This window comes from Ambystoma mexicanum, chromosome 1p, assembly GCF_040938575.1.
Source record: "Ambystoma mexicanum isolate Mex_15411 chromosome 1p, UKY_AmexF1_1, whole genome shotgun sequence".
NCBI classification, from domain to species: domain Eukaryota; kingdom Metazoa; phylum Chordata; class Amphibia; order Caudata; family Ambystomatidae; genus Ambystoma; species Ambystoma mexicanum.
The window spans coordinates 1,017,336,106-1,017,359,292 of NC_090921.1; the positions used below are offsets into that span (position 1 = coordinate 1,017,336,106).

The 23,187-nt window shown below is 49.4% G+C and overlaps 1 protein-coding gene across 6 annotated transcripts in view; it reads right to left on the bottom strand.

The window, feature by feature from the left end:
* The window catches only part of CENPT (centromere protein T), a 1,770,416-nt gene that overhangs the window by 440,207 nt on the left and 1,307,022 nt on the right, over positions 1 to 23,187 (bottom strand). For 4 of the 6 annotated variants that reach the window (XM_069655330.1, XM_069655339.1, XM_069655313.1 and 1 more), the window contains one exon: positions 20,614 to 20,811. The exons of the other annotated variants lie outside the window; for them this stretch is intronic. In XM_069655330.1, coding sequence (XP_069511431.1) covers positions 20,614 to 20,811 — 198 coding nt within the window. The remainder of the gene's footprint in view (positions 1 to 20,613; positions 20,812 to 23,187) is intronic. 6 annotated transcript variants of the gene reach the window in all.

Here is a 23,187-nt window from a genome sequence, read left to right on the forward strand (position 1 = left end):
AACGGAGTTGGCTGCTCTCAAAGCCATACCCCCAGATGAAAATACCTTCTTTGCCCAACCATCAAAGCGCTTATCGTTCCCATCATGAGGGATGGTAGGGTACGCCGCCTGCTTTGCAGGGGCCGTAGCCGCCTGCGCCACCTAACTCTCCGGAGTAGGGTGCGTCGACAAGTAGCAGGGGTCACTACTGGCTGGGCGTTATTTTTCCAGAAGCGACTTATTCACTGCCTGGAGACTCTCCGGAGCAGTCCAAGCCGCTGCCACCCTTCTTTGCAAAGCCATGCGAAATGGCAACACCAGGTCAGTGGGTGGACCTTGGTCCAGGATGTCCGTCATATCATCCTGGGCAAAATCAACAGGTGGAGCAGACCACCCCAAGTATTCAGTCACCCTTGACATGAGACGCCTATAGGAGGATTCGGCATGCGTCTCAGTCCTACCAAACTCCACCTCCGGAGAGGTGTCAAGACCACTGGCATCATGCAAGGACTGACGGAGGTCCTCCATCTGACTGTGCCCCGACAAAAGGTCATCAGGGACATCAGGAGGCACAATCATTTCAACATCAGACCCTTCTTCCACCTCTGAAATATTCTCCAAAGGTTGGAACAAATCGAATCTGGGAGGAGGAACAGAGTAAGGCTCAAAAAAAGGCCTCACAGACTTACTGAGAGCTTTCCTCTGAGTTTCGACAGCCCTCAGGGGCACCTCCGGTAAATCATCCACAAACGGCGTCGAGGGCACAGAGTGAATCGGCGTTGACGTAGACCGAGGCGCGACGGCTTCGACAACTTCTTCAAAGCCGGATGTTAGGGAGAATTCTCTGTTTAGGCTGAATTTCCTAACCTAGTGAGTCCCCCAGCAGCTTTGCTGGATTTTTGGGGTTTATTTTTTTTCTCCTGCCAAGAGTGAGACTCTTTTACCCTCACTCTTGGACATGATTGGAGTGTGTTCCTTTGACTCTAGATGTGTTTAATGGGCTATGGGGTCTTTCACTCCATAGGGCTTCATGTGTTTTTGTTATATGGGTTACACAGCACCCTCAGTGCAGTAACCCAGGGGTGTCATAGCGACCCCCAAACATAGACTCCATACCCTGGGACTGACTACTGTCTCCCAGGGCATGTAAAGTCACCATTACCTTTACTAGTCTTGAATTCTGAACAGAACCAGTACAATCCATCATATTGTGGACGTACTGGCCGGTGCAATTCGATTGCCCCGGGGTCTGTTAGTCGAGGGGGCACGTCTCCGTCCCCCCTGATCGAGTTTCGGCTGGTGGCAGTGGATACTACTTTTTATATTCAACCGCGAATATTTCTCTATGGGATTTTCCCATTGTTCGAGGCTACTATCTTTATTTATTTAATTACGATAGCCTCGAACATACCGCCAGTTTATTTATTTATTATTAATTCTCCGGTTGGTATTTTTTTGCCAAAACTCGGTTCTAAAATGGCGTTTGTGTTCTCTTCTGTGACTGCAACCCAAGTCGAGCCCTTTGTTCCACTTTTTTGGCGGGCTTCTCCACAGAAGCCTTCAAAGTGGTGCCACTCTGTCTGGGGTACTTAGGAGGGGTGGAGGGGGATTTAGGCACCCTGGACTGAGTTTCTTAGGCAACTCAAATCGCACTCCGTCCTGATTGGCCCAAGTGGTGAGCCGTTCGGCTCACCACTTAGCATGCTTGAGTGATAGCTAGGCTGCGTGAATGGGAGTTTTCTGCATAAAAGCAGGGCTTTGGGGACTGGAACTTCAGAAGTCGCCACAGGACCTAAGAATCCGACGAGGGAGAAGCTGAGGCGACCTGCTACGATGACACTACCGGTGGAGCCCTGCTGAACCGTCTCACCACTTTTCCCAACGACAGAGGAGATCTCCCGCCGGAGAGTCTTCTTCCTTTGACTGGTGGGGGATAACCAGTTTCACCATCTTTTCGCCTTCCCGACGCATCTCGTGGCCGCCTTGCCTGTGCCAAGCACCCCGGCAACCGGAATACCACGTTTTACCACGGCCGCGAAATAAAGGGTAATACCTTTAACCAGAAAACTCTGCGGCTGGTTTCTTCCCTGGCAGTGCAATGACCTTCATCTTTCCTCCAAGTCGAGATCTTCTCTTCCTCTGGACGACGCCGGGACTTGCACCCGCTGCCAGGAACAACTGCCAGCGCTGGAGGATCCTTCCCACTAAAGGTACAGTGTTCCGCGTGGCTTCCCTTGCCACCGACTATACGGGGTAGATTTAGCACCCGGCTTTCGAACCTGGGTTAGCCTGGGACACCCTGGCTAAACTTTTCTGAGTCTCTCTAAACTCTTTTCGAATTCTCTGCAAGACTTTCAAAGCCTAGTGTAACTGTGTGATCTTGGGCGCATTTGTGCTCTGCTCTCTCTAAGAGTGGGCCGAGCCTATGAACTTTGGCTCACAAGTGACTTTTGCTCTTCTGCCTTGCTAAAAGTGTTCCTAAATCTTAGAGTGGTGCATCTTCACATATTCTGCCTTTTTCCCTCCCTTTTTCATGAACTTATTGGAGTGCCATCTATAGTTAAGCGCTCACCTCTGTCTGGAAATAAGTGGTGTTAACTAAGACTTGTCTGATAGGGAATAAGGGTTGTATATATCATAATAGTAACTGTGTTTAGAGTGATTTACAATAAGAGTGCTGGAGTGTTTCAAACATTGTGTGTTTAAATAAATAAATATATACTTTGATACCAAAGCTCTGGTCAGTGTTTGCTTGTGCTATTGTATCTGAGTGCCTATTGTGTATACTTTGCATACTGCCTAACTCTTCTTGAGGGAAGTCTGACTGCTCAGCCACAGCTACCAGGTAAATCTGGGTGGTACAGACTGCTACCAAGTGGGTTTACTGCTAACACCTGTAGTCCTAAATCTTTTGCAGTGTTCCCAAAGGGAACTGCACAGGTTTCTGCCTAACACCGGAGCCCCGAGAGTGTCCTTTCACGGCCTCTGCGCCGATGACTTCTTTGAGGGTGGAGCCTCCAGAGAGCCCCTCGACCGACTCGGCGCCAATGGCGTTGACGCCTTCTTCGAAGACTTCACAGGCTCCGACAGTCTCGATGGTGTCGAGGACCGGGACCTGAATCTGGCACTGCTATGGCGATCTCCCTTGTCCAAGCGGGACCTCGACGGCTCCCGATGATTGCGCTGACCGCCCGAGCCCGAAGGCGTGCGAGTGGTGGCCCGAGCCAGTTCCTTGACGGCTTCCTTCGAAGGCGCGGATGGAAATGTGCCTTGCGATTCAAAAATCCCCATCATCTGCTGGCGGAATGCATCCCATTCGGCCGGCGACGAAGACTTGGTAGGACAAGTCAACTGTCTGGCGGAGTCCTCCTCTGACGAGGACGGGGAAGGCGACCAGAGACGGCACTTCCTAGAATGCTTCGACGAGGCAGAGGAATGTCGGGAACCACTCCTAGCCTGAGACCCCTGGGATTTTCGGTGACGTGGAGAGTCGCCCCTCGAATCATCGGTCGAAAGCCCAGCGGACTACGATTTGTGGGGCTTAGACACCCTACCTACCTTCAATTTCTTCATCGGAGTCGTCGGTGGCGTGGCTTTCGCTGAGGCACCAGAGGCAGATGTCGTCGCGGTCCGTGATGGACATTTTCGAACCGCAGTCCCGACATTTTTTAAAGCCTGACTTCGGGGTTGCAGAAGAGGATGAAGACATCGTTCGGAAAGAAGAATCGAGCGCGCCGAGATTCTGAAGCAAACACGTTGTGGAAAAAACGGAACTGAGGCTACAGGTGCCGTGCGCCCTATATTTAACATCCGGTGACGTCGACCTCAACGGAGGCCCTCGAGGAACAACATATCTACATCATCGACGCAGGACGCGCCCTCTGCCGAAAACTTTCCGAAGCAGCATATTGGTCATTACCCGTCATAGATGTGGAATACGTCAGAGGACACAATCCCCTCAAAATTAAGTTTAGGAATTGCATTTATAAGCGAGGCCCTAGCAACTGCTCACATATGACGTAATCCCATTTTTTACCACCATTATTTTACCACAAACACAGAGATAACACTAATGAGTAGTGTTTCTGAACTGTGAAATGTGCGGGTATGGGCAGTTCACTTATTCTCCAATAATGTAATCAGACCGGTTTCCATGAGCTGAATGCTACTCAGTAATACCAAGTCCTGTAAACGGATCAGTATTGAATTCGTTCAGAAAGCCAAAACGTTTCGTTGAACAAACAAAATTACAGACTTCCATGACAAATCTGTCAAAACTATACACAAATGAGAGCAAATGGCCTTAAGGTAGGTGACAAAGGAGGAGCACTTCTTCTGCGTGCTAGTAGAAACCCAGGAAAGGGCTCTTTGCAGTAGTCACTGTATTGATTTTCATAGGATTTCCTTGAATGGCAAGCCCTATTACCTTGGACTCAATTGCCGGAGTTCAATTGGCTTAACTTCTCTCAAGGTTACTGGTGATCCCCATCACTCGGGCATCAGCTTCTCAGAATAGAGGAGGCTTGTCTGTTCTTTCTGGTGCATAGGATGCTAAATCGTCCTGAATGGGGAGGCACCTGCCCTAGCAAGAATACTCAATGCTCCAGGTGTTGTTATAATATAATAGAATAGAAAGCTGTCACTCTTCATCAGGCCTCATTCCTCATACATTGCACTGTTCAGGGCTTAATCACTTGTCTTGCCCATTCTTCCCCATCCTTGCCCTTGTTACTCAGTTTTGTGGAACACACCAGAAGACATCTTATTAAAATCAAGTTAATGGAACGCAAAATGAAACAGCATTGGTATCCTGTCAGAATGCTGGTTGTTGGGTGTGAGATTGGGCATCAGGCCAGAATCCCCCATTAAACGGCATCCAACTATCACTGTAGGTAGTGTAATGGTGTGGAAGGAGGAGACTGACACACAGGTGGCATGATTGTTATCCAAGACTTTTATCAAATAAATGAGGGTTGGGGAAATACCTTCCTGTCCCTAATACTAAGAGGGGTTTCCCTGCCTTGAAAGAATATTCTAAGGAGTCTGTCAGCAAAGTCCAAAGAAATTAAGTCCTATTTCCAGCCCTCACACTAAGACCTCAAACTAATGTGAAAAGGGTATCTTCTTAAGTCTCAAAGGTCTGTCCAGCTTACAAAACAAATTTCAGGTACCGTGACTATGATGATTGCTTTGGCTCTCTCTTTATATGGGTGCGAATCCCAGACTCACCTTTTCTGTATTTTTAATTGTTCTTCTTGTCGCTTTACTACTGCTACTTCTATGGTGACAAGTACACAAGGGGTACACAAGGGGAGAACTGACCTACCCACATGGGTTGTTTAGCATACTTCTAATTTTCGTGTGATTACTTAGTTGGAGATGAGGCTCATATAAAGTTTGCCTCCAAGAGCAATAAATGTTGAACCCAGGAGATGCTCTGGATATATCAATGAATCTACATCGTTGGCTGACCCATTTGGAGAAAAAGGCACCAATCTGGAGCGAGCAAGCAAATAACTGACTACTGTATTGACTTAGTAGCCATTATTTAATTTGAAATGTAAAAAACATTTGTGGATGTAAAACAATTTCAATTTTGAGGTAATTACCAACAAATGGTGTACATATTGAATTACAGGTTTTTACCAAAAAATGGTGAACATACAGGCATTGATGAGAACAAATCAAGTGTCACAGACAATACCCAAAACGTAACAGAGGGAAGTATTTGTAAACAGAGTTCATTTCAAATACACAAAAACCACAAGTCTAGAACAGCACCATTTGTTCTATGAACATGATACATTAGACAGTCTAAGTCTGCCATAGTCATGTGAGGTGTACGGAGACAGGTTAATTGGCCACACACAGGAGTCCAGCCTCTGGAAAACTGGTATATAAGAGAAGTTTCTAGTCTTGTAGCTTGAAAGTAAGCTACTTCTAATACTGAGCCAGTTCAAAAGAAGAGAAGAATTAGTGTCCTGGTGGACTTAAAGGTCAATTTAGGAGTACTGTGGGTGTGTAGAGACCAGTCCTAGGTGACGACCAAACTAGTACGCTATCATGCTAGGTACTGTGACTTATGAAGATTGCTTTTGGAGGCCTTGATTAGGTTTGTGGGTGCGGGTCCCAGACTCGCCTTCTTGATTCTCTATTTTTTTTAGCCATTTCGCCAACTGTTCCAGTCTCCCTGACCTCTCTGGAGATCTTACTGGTAGCCTTTGGTTATTTGCTGGTGCTTCTGGCCTTCTCTGCTTCCCTCTGCGGCTTCCAGGTACTGTGGCAGCTCTGGGATGACTCCCGGCCTCCGAGCTGCGTATCTCCGCTTCTCCATGTGCTACAGGCTTCCCGTCTGGCTGGGGGCTCATGCTTCTGCTCCTCTCGGTTGTTCGTCTGTGACGGATGCCTTAGGAATGCCTCGACCAGCGGGTAAGCGTCCAGTTCCTGGTACCGTTGATGTTCCATCTCCTCTACTGCTTCAGGATTCGAATCTCCCACTTCCTCCTGTGAGGGCTACTCTCATCAAGTCCTTCTTCCCTATTTATGTTCCATTCCAATTTGCTTGACACAAATAGACTAGTGCATTTGTAGTGGTTCGGTGGAATATACCACATTACTCTGCACGTCTTCCTCATCCCAGTACTATAATCAGCCCTGTTCTCAACGTTCTTCCTCATCTCAGTGTTTCTTGGGGAAGTGGCATTGTCTATTCTGCAGGGTAAAAGGGTGAGGGCGGTTGGGGTCTAGGGGGAATTATAATGCGTTCTCCCAAGGGGTCATTGTTCGTCCCATAGGGGGTTTCCCTCCCCATGAGATCTACCCACTGAGTACCATCCTCATGGAGACTATCGGGTAGCAGCTTGGTCTCAGGGGAAGAGGCCTCCCCATGGAAGCAGTGACATCCTGGGGATAGCCACAGTAGCTAGGTATCAAACCAATGCAGACTTGGCTGGGGAAGAGAAGGAGGCCATTGAGAGGGTGTGGCTTAAAGCTTAGGATAGATCAACAGTGGGGCTAATGCAAGGTGACACGACTAACTGTGGTGCATGGGTCACTCCTTGTCATTTCAGCACTATAACCCCCACTTTTCCAATAAATATCAGTATATTCAATCCACTGGTCATAACTACAATGAGAACAGCCCTGGGTTGGCAGAAACCTGCTCAGGCCCAGCCATTTGCAGCCAAAACGTGCACATGACAACACAGGAATTGCATGTCCTGGCACGTAAACAAAATGACTGCAGTCCAAAGTGTGTAATTAAACCCTTGCTTATTTCACCATGCCTTGTCAATGAGAAAAAAACAAATCAAATCAAAAGGATCATGACTGCAAACAACAAAACTAAATACAAAAGATGCTCTATAAATTGTGATTGGAGACCACCCCCAAACATCGTAGAGTATATGAACATACATGTGTTTAAAAAATAGGTACATTTTGTCTCCTCTTCGAGGAGTCAGAAAAGTATGTTCAAAGTGAAGAACCCATCTGCATGCATTACCTAACCATCCCTATACATCAATGTTCATCTCATTCACATCACCTGCATAGTAAAATGGTAAATGGGCTGAGAAGAAATTGGCAAATGTGTAGGCAATGGGGTTAGGGAAGGGACCGCTCTAACTTGAAATTGGAACTATAAACCTTTGTGATAACTAGTCCTTCTTTAAGCTTAGGGGCAACGTTCTCGTCTTGGAAAGACGTCTTGGAAACAGGACTACACTGGGCAGCACAGGTTTAATACCAGTCCCGGTCTCAGAAAGCGGAGGATGACTCGGGAGGATAGCTCAGGGGCAATGTGCTTGCCTTGGAAGCAAGACGACACGAAGCAACACCGGTTCGATCCCCGAGTCTGCGCTTAAAAACTTCTTGGTATTAAGCGTGTTATAAATAACCTATCATATCATGAAGTGAGATGTAAGGAACCCATTACATTTATTTTTTACTTAAGGGAACTCAAGTGGTGAAAGCAACTTGGGATCTTTGCTTAGATGTAGACTCACTTCGGAGAATGTTTATTTCTTAACTCTACTGGCCAGTTTGCTACCACCCATCCTATGTTCTTCCTCTGCATCTTCCGATTCCTCGCTGCTCTGTACCCTTTTTGATATCCTCTTGTCTTTCTCCAGGGATCGGGATGAGAACTGATTCCTTTCCTTGATGGGAGGTTCTTCGCTTGGCTGAGAGAAGGAACAAGTTACTTACCTGTAACTGTTGTTCTCCAGCATGGGTCTGGCATGGATTCACATGCTCATGAATATTCCCCGTCGTCAGGCTGGGAATCCTCGGTAAAGAAAAAAAAAAACAGTATCAGTTTCGATTCTGATCGGTCTTTCGTAGTAATAACCAATCACTGGTCTCTGCGTCATACTGACCACAGCCAATGACTGCCCTCTACCTAAGCACCGCCTCTGGCAGCCATCTTCAGATTTGGAAGCACGTGAAGTGGCAGTATGACCAAGTGAAGAGCGGCAGAGGGGTAGGCGGGAAGGTTCGCATGTGAATCCATGCCAGACCCATGCTGGAGAACAACAGTTACAGGTAAGTAACTTGTTCCTTCTCCAGCATGGGGTCTGGCATGGATTCACATGCTCATGAATAAAGAATACATAGCAGTACACACATGCACAACCACGGGAGGTGGCAAAGGCTCAACATTAAGCATTACATCAAACTCAACATTAAGCATCTTACCGCCTCACCAGGCTCACCTCAGGCGAACAGGTTGCGCAGCACTGCTTGGCCGACCCTGGACTCCTCCCTGGAATCCCGATCGACGCAGTAGAATTTCGTGAAGGTGTGCGTCGACCTCCACGTAGCAGCCCTACATATGTCCAGCAGGGGCACACCAGAAAGGAACGCTGTGGTAGCTGCGATCGCTCTGGTGGAATGGGCTCTCGGACGGCCAGGTAGCGGTCGGTTTGCCAACCGATGACAGTACATGATACAGCCGGAGAGCCATCTGGAAATGGAAGCCTTCGAGAGAGCCTTCCCCTGATTGACAGGTCCAAAGTTCACAAAGAGTTGTGACGTCTTCCGAAAACACTTCGTGCGGTCCACGTAGAACTTCAGCGCTCTAGCCACATCCAGCGAGTGCAAAGTCCTCTCAGCCGGCGACGAAGGCGACGAAGGCGACGGGAAGAATACAGGCAACACCAAGGGTTCGTTGAGATGGAAGTCCGACGGTACCTTGGGCATGAAGGAGGGGTGCGTCCTGAGCACTACCCTCGTGTCGTGAAAAGTCAAGTACGGGGCCTTGCAGGAAAGGGCCTGGATCTCTCCCACCCGTCGTGCGGAGGTGATGGCCACAAGAAACGCTGTTTTCCACGACAGAAACTTCAACGGGGCCGAGTGCAGAGGCTCGAACGGAGGTCCCATGAGCTTGGTCAGCACCACGTTGAGCTCCCACGCCGGGGCCGGAGCCTTCACCGGCGGGAACGATCTGAACAGTCCCTTCATGAACTCTTTCACCAGACGATGAGACCACAAGGACGTCCGCCCCGTGGTTCTGGTGTATCGGGAGATCGCAGCAAGATGAATCTTGATGGACGCGTGTGCCAGACCCGCTTTGGCCAGCGTCAGCAGGTACGGCAGTACCTGGGGAGCCGTAATCCGTAGAGGGTTAATCTTCTGTGCGTGGCACCAGACAGAGAACCTCTTCCATTTGTGTCCGTAGCATTTAAGAGTCGAGGACGCCCTGGCCTTTGCAAGAACCTCTCTGCAGTCGGCCGGTATGTCGTATCCCCCAAACTCTAGCGCTGCAGGAGCCAGGCCTGCAAGTTCAGCGATTTCGGGTCGTGGTGGAGGATGGCGCCTCCTTCCCTGGAGAGTAGATCCGCGTCCACCGGCAGCTTGATTGGCGGGGACGCTGACAAGTCCAGAAGGTCCGGGAACCATATCTGCCTCGGCCAAGCAGGTGCGACGAGGATCATCCTGCACCGTGACCTCTTGAGCTGGTTGACGAGCCGGATTAGCAGTGGCAAAGGAGGGAACGCGTAGAGGAACAGGCCCTCCCAGGGGAACGAGAAAGCATCGCCCATGCTCCTCGCCTGGGGAAACCTGCTGGCGAACCTCCGGCACTTGGAGTTTGTCGCCGTCGCAAACAGGTCGATCTGGGGTGTGCCCCACCGTCGGAAGAGGCGATCCACTAGATCCTGCCATAGTTCCCACTCGTGGCACGAGCGCAGCTACCTGCTGAGTGAGTCGGCGATGGTGTTTTTTATCCCTGCCAGATGTAACGGCACCAGAAACATCCTTTGGGCAACAGCCCAATGCCACAGGTCCTGCGCCTCCTTGGACTGTGCTAGGGACCTGGTTCCGCCCTGTTTCCTGATGTAAAACATGGTGGTGGTGTTGTCGGTGAAGATCCTCACCACCTTGCCCTTGAGGGACGGAAGGAAAGACCTGAGGGCCCAGAACACTGCACGGAGCTCCAGGACGTTGATATGGAGGGACTTCTCCGTCGGGAGCCAAAGGCCTCTCGCGTGCAGATTTTCGGTGTGCGCTCCCCACCCTTCCAAGGAGGCATCCGTGGTCACTGTCTCCTGGTGGTCTGGGGTCTGGAAGTCCATGCCCGCCGTCAGATGCGCGTGGGTGCCCCACCACCGGACCGCTCGGCGGAAACTCTCGTCGAGTGTGATCCTCTCCTCGAAGCCGCCCGTCGTTTGGATCCAGCGCGCGTCCAGGAACTCCTGCAACGGGCGCATCCGGAGCCTGCACATGGGAATGAGGTAGATGCAAGAAGACATCATTCCGAGGAGGGACTTGATGGACCTCACCTTGGCCGCGTCGGAAACCAACATCCGCTGTACCTTGCCCAGGGTGGACCTGGTCCTTTCCTCCGACGGGGAGGCCAGAAGGGACACTGTGTCGAGCTTCGCTCCCAGAAACAGTGCGTTTTGCGTGCGTACCAGGTGGGACTTGGCGTAGTTCACGGAGAATCCCAGGTCCGTGAGAAGGTGGACGGTCCTTGCCGTGTGCTCCACGGCGAGCTCCCTCGTCTTGGCTCGGATGAGCCAGTCGTCCAGGTAGGGGTAGACGTGGATCCCCTCGCGGCGCAGCTGCGCCGCCACCGGTGCAAGGCACTTGGTGAATACCCTGGGTGCCGACCGTAGTCCGAAGGGGAGGGCTTTGAACTGGTAGTGACGCCCTTGGACCACAAACCTGAGGAATTTTCGGTGCCCCTTTAGGATGGGAATATGGAAGTAGGCATCCTCCAAATCCAACGACGACAGGCAGTCTCCCTCCTCCAGCTGACCCAGGACGTGCTGGAGGGTGACCATCCGGAACTTCTGCGCCTTGATGAACTTGTTCAGACGTCGCAGGTCTAGGATGGGACGCCATCCTCCCGTCGTCTTCTTCACGAGGAAGTATCTCGAGTAAACTCCGGAGCCCCGAAGCCTCTTTGGGACGAGTTCGATGGCGCCCTTCCTGAGCATCGCCCTTACCTCCAGGAGAAGCTGAGGGATGTGAAGCTCTTTCCTGGCCACGGGGGGGACGCGCGGGCACCTTCTTTGAAACTCGAGCGCGTGGCCCCGGGCTAAGGCGTCCAGCACCCAACGGTCGGTGGAGATGGACTCCCACACGCTGACGAAGCTCGCCAGCCGGCCTCCCACCGGGGTGCTTCGGTGGGGGCCCGACCCCACGGCCGGTTCAATCCTGTTTCGACGAGGCTTTGCCGCCTTGACCTCCTTGGCGACGACGGCGGGGTCCGCCAGACTTGCCTCGTCCTCTGTAGGCCTCCTGAGACGACGAGCGGGCCGCTTGACGGTAGGTGGAGAAACCGCCGCCGGAACCTTTGGAGGCGCCCTTGCCTCCGCTGCTCCGAAAGGGCGTCCGTCGTTGCTGCAGAACCCCAAGGGCCCGGGCCGTCTCAGTGTCCGCTTTAATGGCCTGAAGGGAATCGTCCACTGTTTTCCCAAACAGGTTGTTCCCATCGAACGGCATGTCCAGGACTCTGGTCTGTACGTCTTGACAGAAGTCCGTAGCCTTGAGCCATCCACGCCGCCTAAGGCACACGCCGTTGCCCAACTGGCGAAACCCAGTGTCGGCGATGTCCGTCGCAATAGTGATGGCGTGGTCCGACGCCACCTCACCTTCCTGTAGGATCTCCAGGGCATCCGCCCTCTTGTCGTCCGGTAGGAAGTCCAGCAGGGGAGCCAGTTTGTACCATAGCTCCCTGTCGTAGCGGGCCACGATAGCCAAGGCGTTGGCCGCTTTAATCGTCGTCGCTGCAGACGAGATGACCCTGCGTCCCATAGCGTCCAATTTCTTTCCCTCGCCGTCCGGTGGGGAAGTCGATGTGGAGGCCGCACCCCTCCCCGCTTTCTTCCTGGCCGCCGCGGAGACGACGGAGTCCGGGGTAGGCTACGCCCGGAGGCACAGGGGGGCCGCGCCTGGGACCCGGTACTTCTTCTCGTACCGGTCTCTTCTAGCTGGCGTCGTGGAAGGGTTCTTGAGGAGGGCGAGGCCCTCATCCCAAATGTCGTCCAGTAGAGGCACCGCGAGGACCGTCTTCCTCTTGGCCTCGCGCCGTTGATAAAGGAATCCTTCCTTTTTCTTCTCCTCAGGGCAGAGTTGGAAAAGCTCGGATGCCCTGGCGATCATGGAGTGGAACGATCCAATCTCGTCGGGCAGAGAAGCCCTGGTGGGAGGTGACGACGGTAGATCCTCGTCGTATACCTCGTCGTCCGTGCCCGTCGCTGCCGTGTCAGTCCCCATATCATCCCCTCGGGTGGACGGGGAGGAGGGCTGGACGGGGCGCGACGGCTGAAAAGGAGGTGGAGGGTGAATCCTTCTTTTCTTGGCCGGGGGAACACCAGAAGGTCCCGGTTCAGGATCCCCCGACGGGAGAGGTTCCTCCGTCGGCAACGGTAGTCTCGTCCTTATCTCTGAGCATAAGGATGTATAGCCAACAAAATGGCCGCCAGGTTGTCTTGCGGCGCTGGCAGAGGGGAATCCGACGGGCGATCAGTGGCCCCGTCGGCACCCTCGACGATGTCGTCGTCACCTGCGTCGGGATCCATCCCGACGGGCCGGTCTTCTTCCACGCCAAGGCCCTGGCTTAAGACCTCGATCAGCTCTTCCTCCGAGGTTGAAGCCGAATCTACGACGACGCCCTGCCCCCCCTTTTTCTTCCCCGCCGGGGATTTCACGGGGGTCCTATCGATGGGTACAAAAGAGGACTCCCTCCGAGGTGGCAGGGAGACTCTGAGCCCCGAGGTCGCCACCACTGGTGTAGCCTCCACAGGCTGAGCCAGGGCCGGCGTGACAGCTTCGATAGAGGGCTTGGCCGGATGGATTAAGGCCTTCACCACCTTAAGTGCGCTCACCGCCTTATCCTTGAGGGGGGGACACTGCCTCGCTCCCCCCTCCGATGGGGCCTTCGAGCTCGACCGGGGCCTCTCCAGGAGCTTCGCCGGGTGCTCGCCCTTCCTCTTACCCGACCCAGAGCGTTGGCTCGTGGCTGAAGGTGCCGGGGAGGGTGCGCCCTGCCTGGCGCCCGTAGAGCCCGACTGTTCGGCGCTCCCGGTGCCAACGGACTCGCGGTGCTTGGCCTTGTGTTGGACCCCCGTCGCCGGGGCGTCCTCAAAGGTCTTAGAAGACCGCTCGGATTTCTTCCTCTTCTTCTCGCCTGACGGGCTCTTCCCTTCCAGCCAGTTGGCGAGACGTTGATGGCGGTCCTTCATGGTCCGCTCCGACATATTGCCGCAAAACGCACAGTCCTTCTCCACGTGCGTCTTGTCCTCATGTAAGCAGTAGAGACAAAAGGAGTGTTCGTCCTCCTTAAAGACGTTCTGCAGCTGGCATCCAGAGCAGACCCTGAACAGCTTTCCGGGCGTCGAGCTTCCCTTCTCCTGGGCCATGTCCGGGCCTGAGAAGCTTCTGGAGTCCTCCAAAAGCGTAGCTCGACGAATTCTTCACCCTTGAGGGGCGCAGACGAATCCGACACGGGTCCCCGTTGATCGGATGGAGAGTCGGTGGAGCTTGAGGCTCTTTTGACCGAAAAAAAACGAAGTTTTTGAGAAAAAACGTGAAAAAATAGCACTAACGCTCGAGAGCAATAGCACGAGGATCCCAACACATGAACGTGCGGTAAAAATCTGAAGATGGCTGCCAGAGGCGGTGCTTAGGTAGAGGGCAGTCATTGGCTGTGGTCAGTATGACGCAGAGACCAGTGATTGGTTATTACTACGAAAGACAGATCAGAATCGAAACTGATACTGGTTTTTTTTTTCTTTACCGAGGATTCCCAGCCTGACGACGGGGAATATTCATGAGCATGTGAATCCATGCCAGACCCATTCTGGAGAACAACAGTTACAGGTAAGTAACAGGGCAACTGATTGCCTACTCAGATTACCAGATGTTGCAGTCAGTACCATCAGATGGAGAGATTTTAGCGGCTACACAAAAAGGTGGTTACAAAATTACTGTACACATTTCCTGGATTATTGTTACATAAATACATGTACCTTCCACCTGCTGAAACCCTAATCCTAAAAAAGGATTGTGGGCCACAAAGAATACCACCACAAGGAAGTCTAAGTTTTCTAGGCCTGTATGTGAATCTTTCTGATCACCACAGTGTAGCATGCTCGATCCTTTCCATAACCTCTCTGATATCCAAGTAGTTTATATGGCTGCTACGCAGATAAAATAAAAAAGGTTGTTTAGCTGTACCCATGGAATTTCTGCCCCCACAATGCCCATCAATTCACTAATCCGAACAATACAAATGAATAAAAAGCATGCAAATTATGAATGTGCCTGCTACAAAAGAAAAGTGGAGAATACAAATTCAGGCGGGTGTAACGGGTGTATGCCAACCAAGCAGGTAACACGTCTTATTTATTTATTTATCTGTGCTATAGTTTAAACAAAACTTTACACATGTAAAAGAAAAACAATAGCATTTTTATCATATGAATAGACAAATAATGAATCACAGAGTAAAACTAGTCGGACAGCTCAAGCAGATTAGTAAGCATCCTAGAGCAATGACAAAATCTGTACAAATACAATTATTTCAATTGAATATAATTTCGCAATATTTCATTTCTTTCAAGTCCTTTAATTTCATTAATTTATTCCACTCAATTAATAGTTCTCGACTAAGGTTGGAAGACAAAGGGTCGGTACCTTTGTTGCTTATTCATTCATTCGTTATTGCTTGGGCCTCTTCGTCATGTGTCAGAGTTAATGACGTAGCCACTACCTTCCAGACTCTAAACAAGGCCATCTGGAGCCCTCTATTGTTGGAATTAATTCAGCACTTCCAAAAAAGCGAGTCCTGGAAAGTCTTTAGGTGGTGATCATATTTACCCATTGTTGGGCATTCTGTCATGACATGTTTGATTTATTGCGCAAGATGCGACAAAATCAGTCCTCTTCACTCAATGAGAGAGAAAGGCCTATGAAACATAGGGCAGGCAGGCGATTTATGTGCAAAAGTAGAACAAATCTCTGCAATTCAATGGAGGGGCACATGTCCAAATAAGGTTGGGTCTTCAAATATGTGTGCAATACGTCCAGAATGAAGGAATAACTTTTTAGCGTGCTAAGTTTTTCAAATGTATACCTTAAGTCACAAAGATTATCCTCCAGCTAGGAGTCCACCCTATATCCTTAGAGTTTTCATGTTCCTATTGAAGCTAGACTTGGCTTCCAGCCTGTGCTCAGCATTACCTAGGCTCTGAAGCAAAGGATTGGTAGTCCCAATCATCTTTTCAATATGCATGGTTGCTCTTTTTTTCAATACCATAGCCTTAAGGGACGTAAGCCCAATTTCTAGACACAGTATCGCCATAGGGACACAATTAGGCAATCCCAATATCTTCCTCCAAAATCTACCTTCAACCAGCTGTAGCCATTTCAGATCAAGGTTGACCAAACTCTCCAGGCCCTAGTTAAACGCCGGGTGCAGGCATTGCAGATATAACTGTTTTACACCTGCAAGCATGTAGTCACCCCTTCTTTGACTGAATTACACAATTAACGATGTGAGTTGAATTGCCTTCGGTACGCACCTCGATACAGGTTTTGTAATCAGGTCTAGCGTCAAATTCCACCCCAAGACTTTTGTAGAGGTCAGTGTAGGAGATTGCAATGTTTGAAACAAAAAGTTTAGGTCTAGCTACACGCTTAGTGGTAAACAACATGATCTGGGTCTTATCTCTGTTAATTGTTGAACCATTTTTGTCTGCATATGACCAGAGTGAGTTCGCCATGCGCTGCATGCCGCAGGTGTGGTCTAGTAGGACGAGATCGTCCGCAAAGGCTAGAACTGTGCAGTGTGTCTGATAAATTTTAGGTTAGGGGGCAACCACTGATACAAGACAGAAATTAAGGAAGATCTGAGACATACAGATTATATAATAGGGAAGCCGTGACACAGCCCTGTTTGACCCCCATTGCACTGGGCTATCGGGACAGACATAGTACCACCAAAGTCGAGTCTAAGAGATGATGTATTATTCTTGGGGAATAGTTTGAGACAATAAAGAATGCCTGGCGGGCAGCCCAGGCATTCAGGTTTATACCACAAGAGGGCCCTATTGATTGTGTTGAAGGTTGATTTAATGTCTATAGGGAGGGCATATAAAGGAGGTGCATTTTTGCCCTGGGTTTTTTCGACCAGGAAGTCGAGGATCCGTAGGTTAAGTGAAGTGGAATAGTCAGGCCGGAAACCACTCTGATATCTATCTAAGATGCCCTTGTGTTCCACCCACCTCTGTAGTTCCTTCAGAAGGAAGGAAGCAAATAGTTTCCCTGTGCATTTTAACAATGACGATAGACGGTAGTTACCTGTGTTATTAGGGGAACCATTTTTTAAGACCGGGGTGAGGATGGCAGTTTGACAGGAGGCAGGGACCTATCCTCCTTCTAGGACCTTAATGAATAGGATCTTTAACAGCGAGGACCAGAATTTGGGATTATGCCTCATGAGTACATTAGCCAGGCCATCGGGCCCTAGTGCCCAAGATGATTTTAGCGCCTTACCTTTTAGGTAAATGTCTTCTTCGTCTATATCTAAGGCCAAACCTGTGGGTTTAATGTCAATCTGCGGAACGGCAGGAATAGTGGCAGCGACATTGTGTTTGTTCAGAAAAGCCACCCATGTGTGCTCATTAACAGGGTTTACCATTCTCTGTTTCTTACACCCTGTAGCCTCCCCAGGAGAGTACAGATACTCAGAGCCTCCAATGCAAAGGGCCGCCACCATAAGTTGCTAATGGGCATCTCTGTTAGAGTGACGCCAGTTGCGGTATACATTTTTGAGATCTTTAATCTCTTTGAGGTAAACCCTATTGGAGAAAACAGTGGTATTTGCCCTACACAAGTCCACACACAATTTGCGTTTCATGTCCGTTATGGTTTAGGTGTTGGTTTTGTTCTCTACAAGTCAGGGGCATTTTTGAGGTTGCATGTCGACCGGCAAAAGTGGTGATCCACCTCTCAATGTCCTGCATATCATATCCATATTATGGAAGACATTGAGATCAAGGTGAGTCATATGCAAAGTGGCGAGTCTAGCTCTTAGAATGTTGTTTTCGGACCATTTGATATAGCTGGATTGATGATTTGTTAAGAAGTCCCCCATCACCTGAGCTATTGGCTGCGCGGAGGGTGCTCTTAACTTGAGGATTCAGGCCTCATGATCACTCCAGGTGTTGGGGCTAACATGTAGCTCCATAACCCTAAGAGCTGCTTCCCCGTTGACAAATTGGTAATCAAGCGTTGCACATGCACTTCCTCCTTTCCAGGTGTATTCACCTGGAATGTCACCTTTTGTGCGACTATTCAATATTTCAAGGTCCCAACTATGGAAAAACCTTAACCTACATAACCTCTCGTAATCAGAGGCATTCTGCTTCATTGTACTCCTGGGCAACAGGGTATCCTTTACCTGGGTGCGTTCAGCTTCAGCACAACAGCAATTTAGGTCCCCCAAATAATAATACAATCCTCTCCCTGCTCACCAACCCAATTCATCAGGAGCTCATGAAACTCCTCTTGGAGCTGCTCTCTCCATTTTTCTCCAAGGGTATTGTAGACATTTACCAGAAGTGTCTTATTACATATGTCATTCATGTGAGTAGTCACCTCAACGGCTAGTAATAGTTCATGCTGCACCGATTACATTTTATGGCAGTTCAGACTGTGGATCATCCCCGTGGCTAGGCCCCACACAGTCTACCCCCAAGGCCCTTCCTTGCAAATGATTAATAGATGGTATAGCCGTCAACCAACATAGACATTGTGAACCATGTTTCTTGAAGCAGAAAGAAAGTATGGTGTGTTACATAGGGAAGGGAGCCTAAGGGGGAAAGGAGATGAGCAAAATCAAGGAGTTGCACGTCATAACACGACCACTCTCATTGTTTACTCATCGCCACAGGCAAGGAATCAACCAAACACTTCAGCATCGTTTGAATTTCAGATAGCTGGACATTATCCTTGTCTGGGAGCTGCACCACAGCTACTTAAGAGGCTTTACCGAATCCCATAGGGACTGGTAGAGCTGGGCCCACCGCGTCCACCTTGGCATCCAGCTCTACTCCCCCAGTCAGAACATGTGCGCAGAAATTGCGCAAAAGATGTCCCGTTTCTGCATGTTTGCAGTGCACCGCCGAGACATTAGAGTTGGAGCCCGTCAAGGGCTTGAAGATCGCAAAGTCCTCGGATAACCGCCCTCGCAGTTGGGGCACTAGATGGAGGCAAGCCAGAAAGGCGGTAGAAGATAGCCATTTGCCACAGGATATTTGATTGATGTTCTTTATCATACACACCTTGCTCTCAGGTGTTATTCCCGTCCATGTGCCACTTTCAAAGCACACACCCAAGCAGGTCTAGTATCCAATGGCCCTTTAGGCACAAACGGAGGGGAATCGCTATAAGGGACCTTTGCAGTGGTATGTGATGCGACTGAGTCCAAGCTTATGTTGCGTTGTTGAGACGTAGAGTGTGCCCCATCTACAGACTTGTTCGTTAAGACCCAGCTTGTTAAGATACCCAGGTTCTTTTCCTGCCGTTTTTTACTGCATGCTTTTTTTGGCTGGGATTTCGGTGGGTGGTAATGAGGCAGCTATTTCACAAGCAATCTTACGGGTCACCACCCGTCTTGCCAATCTGCGTTGCTTTTGCGAGAAGAAGATAGCCGAGGTGTCTGTGATATCAACTTTCTCGTTAGATGCAGAGGCTGGCCCTTGCCCGTGCAGTGCCGTGGCAGAAGATTAATTTACCAACAGCGTTTCTTCCGTATAGACTGTGGGTTGGTCACATGGGGCGACGGCTGCAGGTTTTCATATATTGGTCCAGTTTTATTAAGGTTTTCATGGAAAACAGGATTGAAGCCATGAAGGACTGTAATTCTGTGAAGGCTGCATCACCCATAATTGAAACTTAGATATATGGTATCTTAGATTTGAACAGTTACAGAGGAATCGATGATGAGGTTGGGGGAGGCCGAGAGACGGACTGGTGCTGCATGGCAGGTAGGGCTTGACTCTGCCCTGATGACTTGACCAATGGCTCCCTCCGCTCAAGAAGAGATGTTCCCTGTCGCTGTTGCCATATTTTGCTGGATGGTAAGGCAGGGAGGCATTGTCCAAAATTGAAATATTGTCAATATCGTCTAAAAAATTCAAAGAGTCTTGGTGTGGCCTTCCCTCCTGCATATGTACTATCCGGCCCTTCTGACACAGTCTGGGGAATAAATTCAAGCTATTGCTGCTGAGAAAATGCAGGTAAAGTCCCCGTCTGCCGAGAGGGAGGCCTTTGCCTGCTTCACCCCCATTTTCTGACCCATTGGCTGAGATCTGCGGTGGTTCATCGAAGAGGTCCACCAACCCCTTTCTTATGTTGTACGGGAGTTTTTCGATTTAGTAGTGTAAGGCATTGCCGGCCGGGAAGGGGAAGTTCAATCCTTTTATGGTGAGTCGGCCACTGCACAGCTCTGATAAAGCAGGTATGGAGAGCTAGTGAGAATGTTTTACGAGCACACCGACCCAGCGAGGGGAGGATGACAGCTTAAAGATCGCAGGAGATTGTGGCTTCCCTCGACGAGCAGCAGAGCGAATAGAATACAAGTCTAAGTGGGTGTTTACCCTCGATTTTCCAGCGGTTTAGGCAGTAAAGGGGGTTCACAGATGTGGAGCGGTTAGAGGCCTCTGTTCACCCACCAGCATATCACAGACAATTTGTACACCTCTGTGCTGTTCTGGACAATGTATATGAAGGCTGAAAGTCTGCTCACTGGGCTCCACCTGTGAGTAGTAGACAGTGAAAAAATATTGTGGTCACCACCAAAGACCATTCGCGCACTACTCCGCTTCCGCGCTCTTCGCTGTTCTGGACAATTTATGTGAAGGCTGAAAGGCTGTTTAAAGGGCTCCACTTCTGAGTAGTAGACAATGAAAACATAGTGTGGTCACCACCAAAGACCACTCGCGCTACACTCCGCTCCGTAACACATCAGAGTTGTAAGCAGCCCAATATATTAAAGTTATGCACCATAGTGTCACCTTACGAGCTTGAGATGTACTGACCACCAAAAACATAAATGTGCTCAGATTAATTTACATGAGCTAAAACAAAGTTCATTTTCTACAATGAGTTATATATTCTTACCTTCACTGTGGGACCCTTCACCATCGGTACTTTGCTCCTCATCGTCATCTTGCATAACATCTCCTTGCCCAAGTGACACTCTACTCTTGGACTGTCCTTTGGCAGCACTGTGCTTAATATGTGAAGAAGACACTGAACCAGAGTGCCTACTCAGGACAAAGCGTGTAGGTGTGATGGATCGTGAAGTAACCAGAGACCCTGAATTGAGGTAAACAGAGAGGATTTTCTTGTGGTTTTCTTACAGCACATTTAATTTAAAGGGCTCATAACAATGGTATACATTGCAGAGCGCTTTTATGAAAAGTTGCTATGAATGTCCATAAGGTCATGCAATAGTTGGTTTGTTTTTTCTTGGACTAAATGTACAGTAGTTCTTCGTCAGCAGAGTTGACCTAGGAATCAGGGGAAAGACTGCCTCACTAAAAGGTGTCCAAACAGAAGAATCATGGGGGCCACCCACTGCAACCTCTTCTCCTAAGGCATAAGGGTGCATGTGTGCACCTGCAACGTATCTAGAGAGGAGGCATAAATAATATTGCTGAATAGTATACCCCACCCACCCCCCCTGAGTAAGGGCAAACAGGGTAGTGATGCAGCACCTCCACCGAAACTTCACAGCACAAAATGAATTGGAAAGAATGGGCACACTATAGACCACATATGGCATAACATGGGCGACATTGTGCTTCATAGTAATCCAACACTTATCGATTACAGAGACTGTTCCGGAAATTAAGTATAAGAACTGCATTTATAAGCGAGGTCCTAGCAACTGCTCACAGATGATGTAATTCAATTTTTTACCGACATTATTTGACCACAACCGCAGAGATACCACGAATGAGTTGTGTTTCTGAACTGTGAAATGTACGGGTATGGGCAGTTTACTTATTCGCCAATAATGTAATCAGACCGGTTTCCTTGAGCTGAATGCTATTCCGTAATAGCAAGTCTCGCAAATGGATCAGTATTCAATTCGGTCAGAAAGCCACAACGTTTCTTTGAACAGACAAAATTACAGTCTTCCATAAAAATCAGTCAAAACTATGCACGAATGAGGTCAAAACTATACACGAATGAGAGCAAATGGCCTTAAGCTAGGTCACAAAGGAGCAGCACTTTTTCTGCATGCTAGTAGAAACCCAGGAAAGGGCTCTTAGCAGTAGTCACTGTTTTGATTTTCATAGGATGTCCCTGAATGGCAAGCCCTATTCCCTTGGACACAATTGCCGGTTTCCAATTGACTGAACTTCTCTCAAGGTTACTGGTGATCCCCATCACTTGGGCATCAGCTTCTCGGGAATGGAGGAGACTTGTCTGTGCTTTCTGGTGCATAGGATGCTAAATCCTCCTCAATGGGGAAGCACCTGCCCTAGCCAGAATACTCAATGTGGCAGGTGTTATTATAGTATAATAGAATAGAATATATTGCAAGACATTGGGCCTCATTACACGGAAGGCGTTAAGGGTTAACAGTCACCGGTAATGGTACCGGTGACCGTTAACCCTTACCGCCTTACTACGAGGTCCCTTTGCGGGTAGGTACTTTAATGCCTGCTGTTTAGCAGGTGTTAAAAACCAACCCGCAAAGGGGCCAGGGTGCTAATTACGGTACTGCAATTTGCGGCACCTTAATTCGCGCCTTCCCCATTCCCATAGAGCCCTATGGGGCGCAAATGGGAATGGGGAAGCGCAATTGGGGAAGGGGGAATTACCGCCCCGCCAACCTTGGAATAGGGCGGTAATTCCCCTTTCCAGCAAGGCGGTGCCGGTATTTTACCGGCATGGACCAATGTGCTAATAGCACCTTGGTCCTCCACCTACCGTGTAATGAGGCCCATTATCTCGCCAGCTACTCATTCGTCAGTCATCCTTCACAATCCGTCATCACCCAACTTATTCCTCAGCTGTCGCTCTTCCTTCTTCTTCAGGCCTCACTCATCACACATTGCACTGTTTAGGGCTTAATCACTTGTCTTGGCCATTCTTCCTCATCCTTGCCCTTGTTTCTCAGTTTTGTGGAACACCCCTGAAGACCTTCCATCAAAGTCAAAACAATGAAATGCAAAATGAAACAGCATTGGTATCTTGTCAGAATGCTGGTTGTTGGGTGTGAGATTGGGGCCAGAATCCCCCACTAAACAGCATCCAACTATCAGTGTAGGTAGTGCAAGGGTGTGGAAGGAGGAGATTGACACACAGGTGGCATGATTGTTATCAAATACTTTTATTAAATAAATGAGGGTTGGGGAATTACCTTCCTGTCCCTAATACTAAGAGGGGTTTCCTTGCCATGAAGGAATATTCTAAGGAGTCTGTCAGGATATTCCAAATAAATAAGTCCACTGCTGTGTCAGAAATACTATTTCAAGCCCTCACACTAAAAACTCAAACTAATGTGAATAGGGGATCTTCTTGAGTCTCAAACTTCTGTAGCAGCTTACAAAACAAAGTTCTGAAATGGTGCAACAAACTTCAAAAGGAAGGACAACCTTACTCCCCCAGGTTGTCCCACCCTCCGAATGTCCAATGAGGCTCTCCCTTCATTTAGCGTTCCAAAAATGTCCACAAACC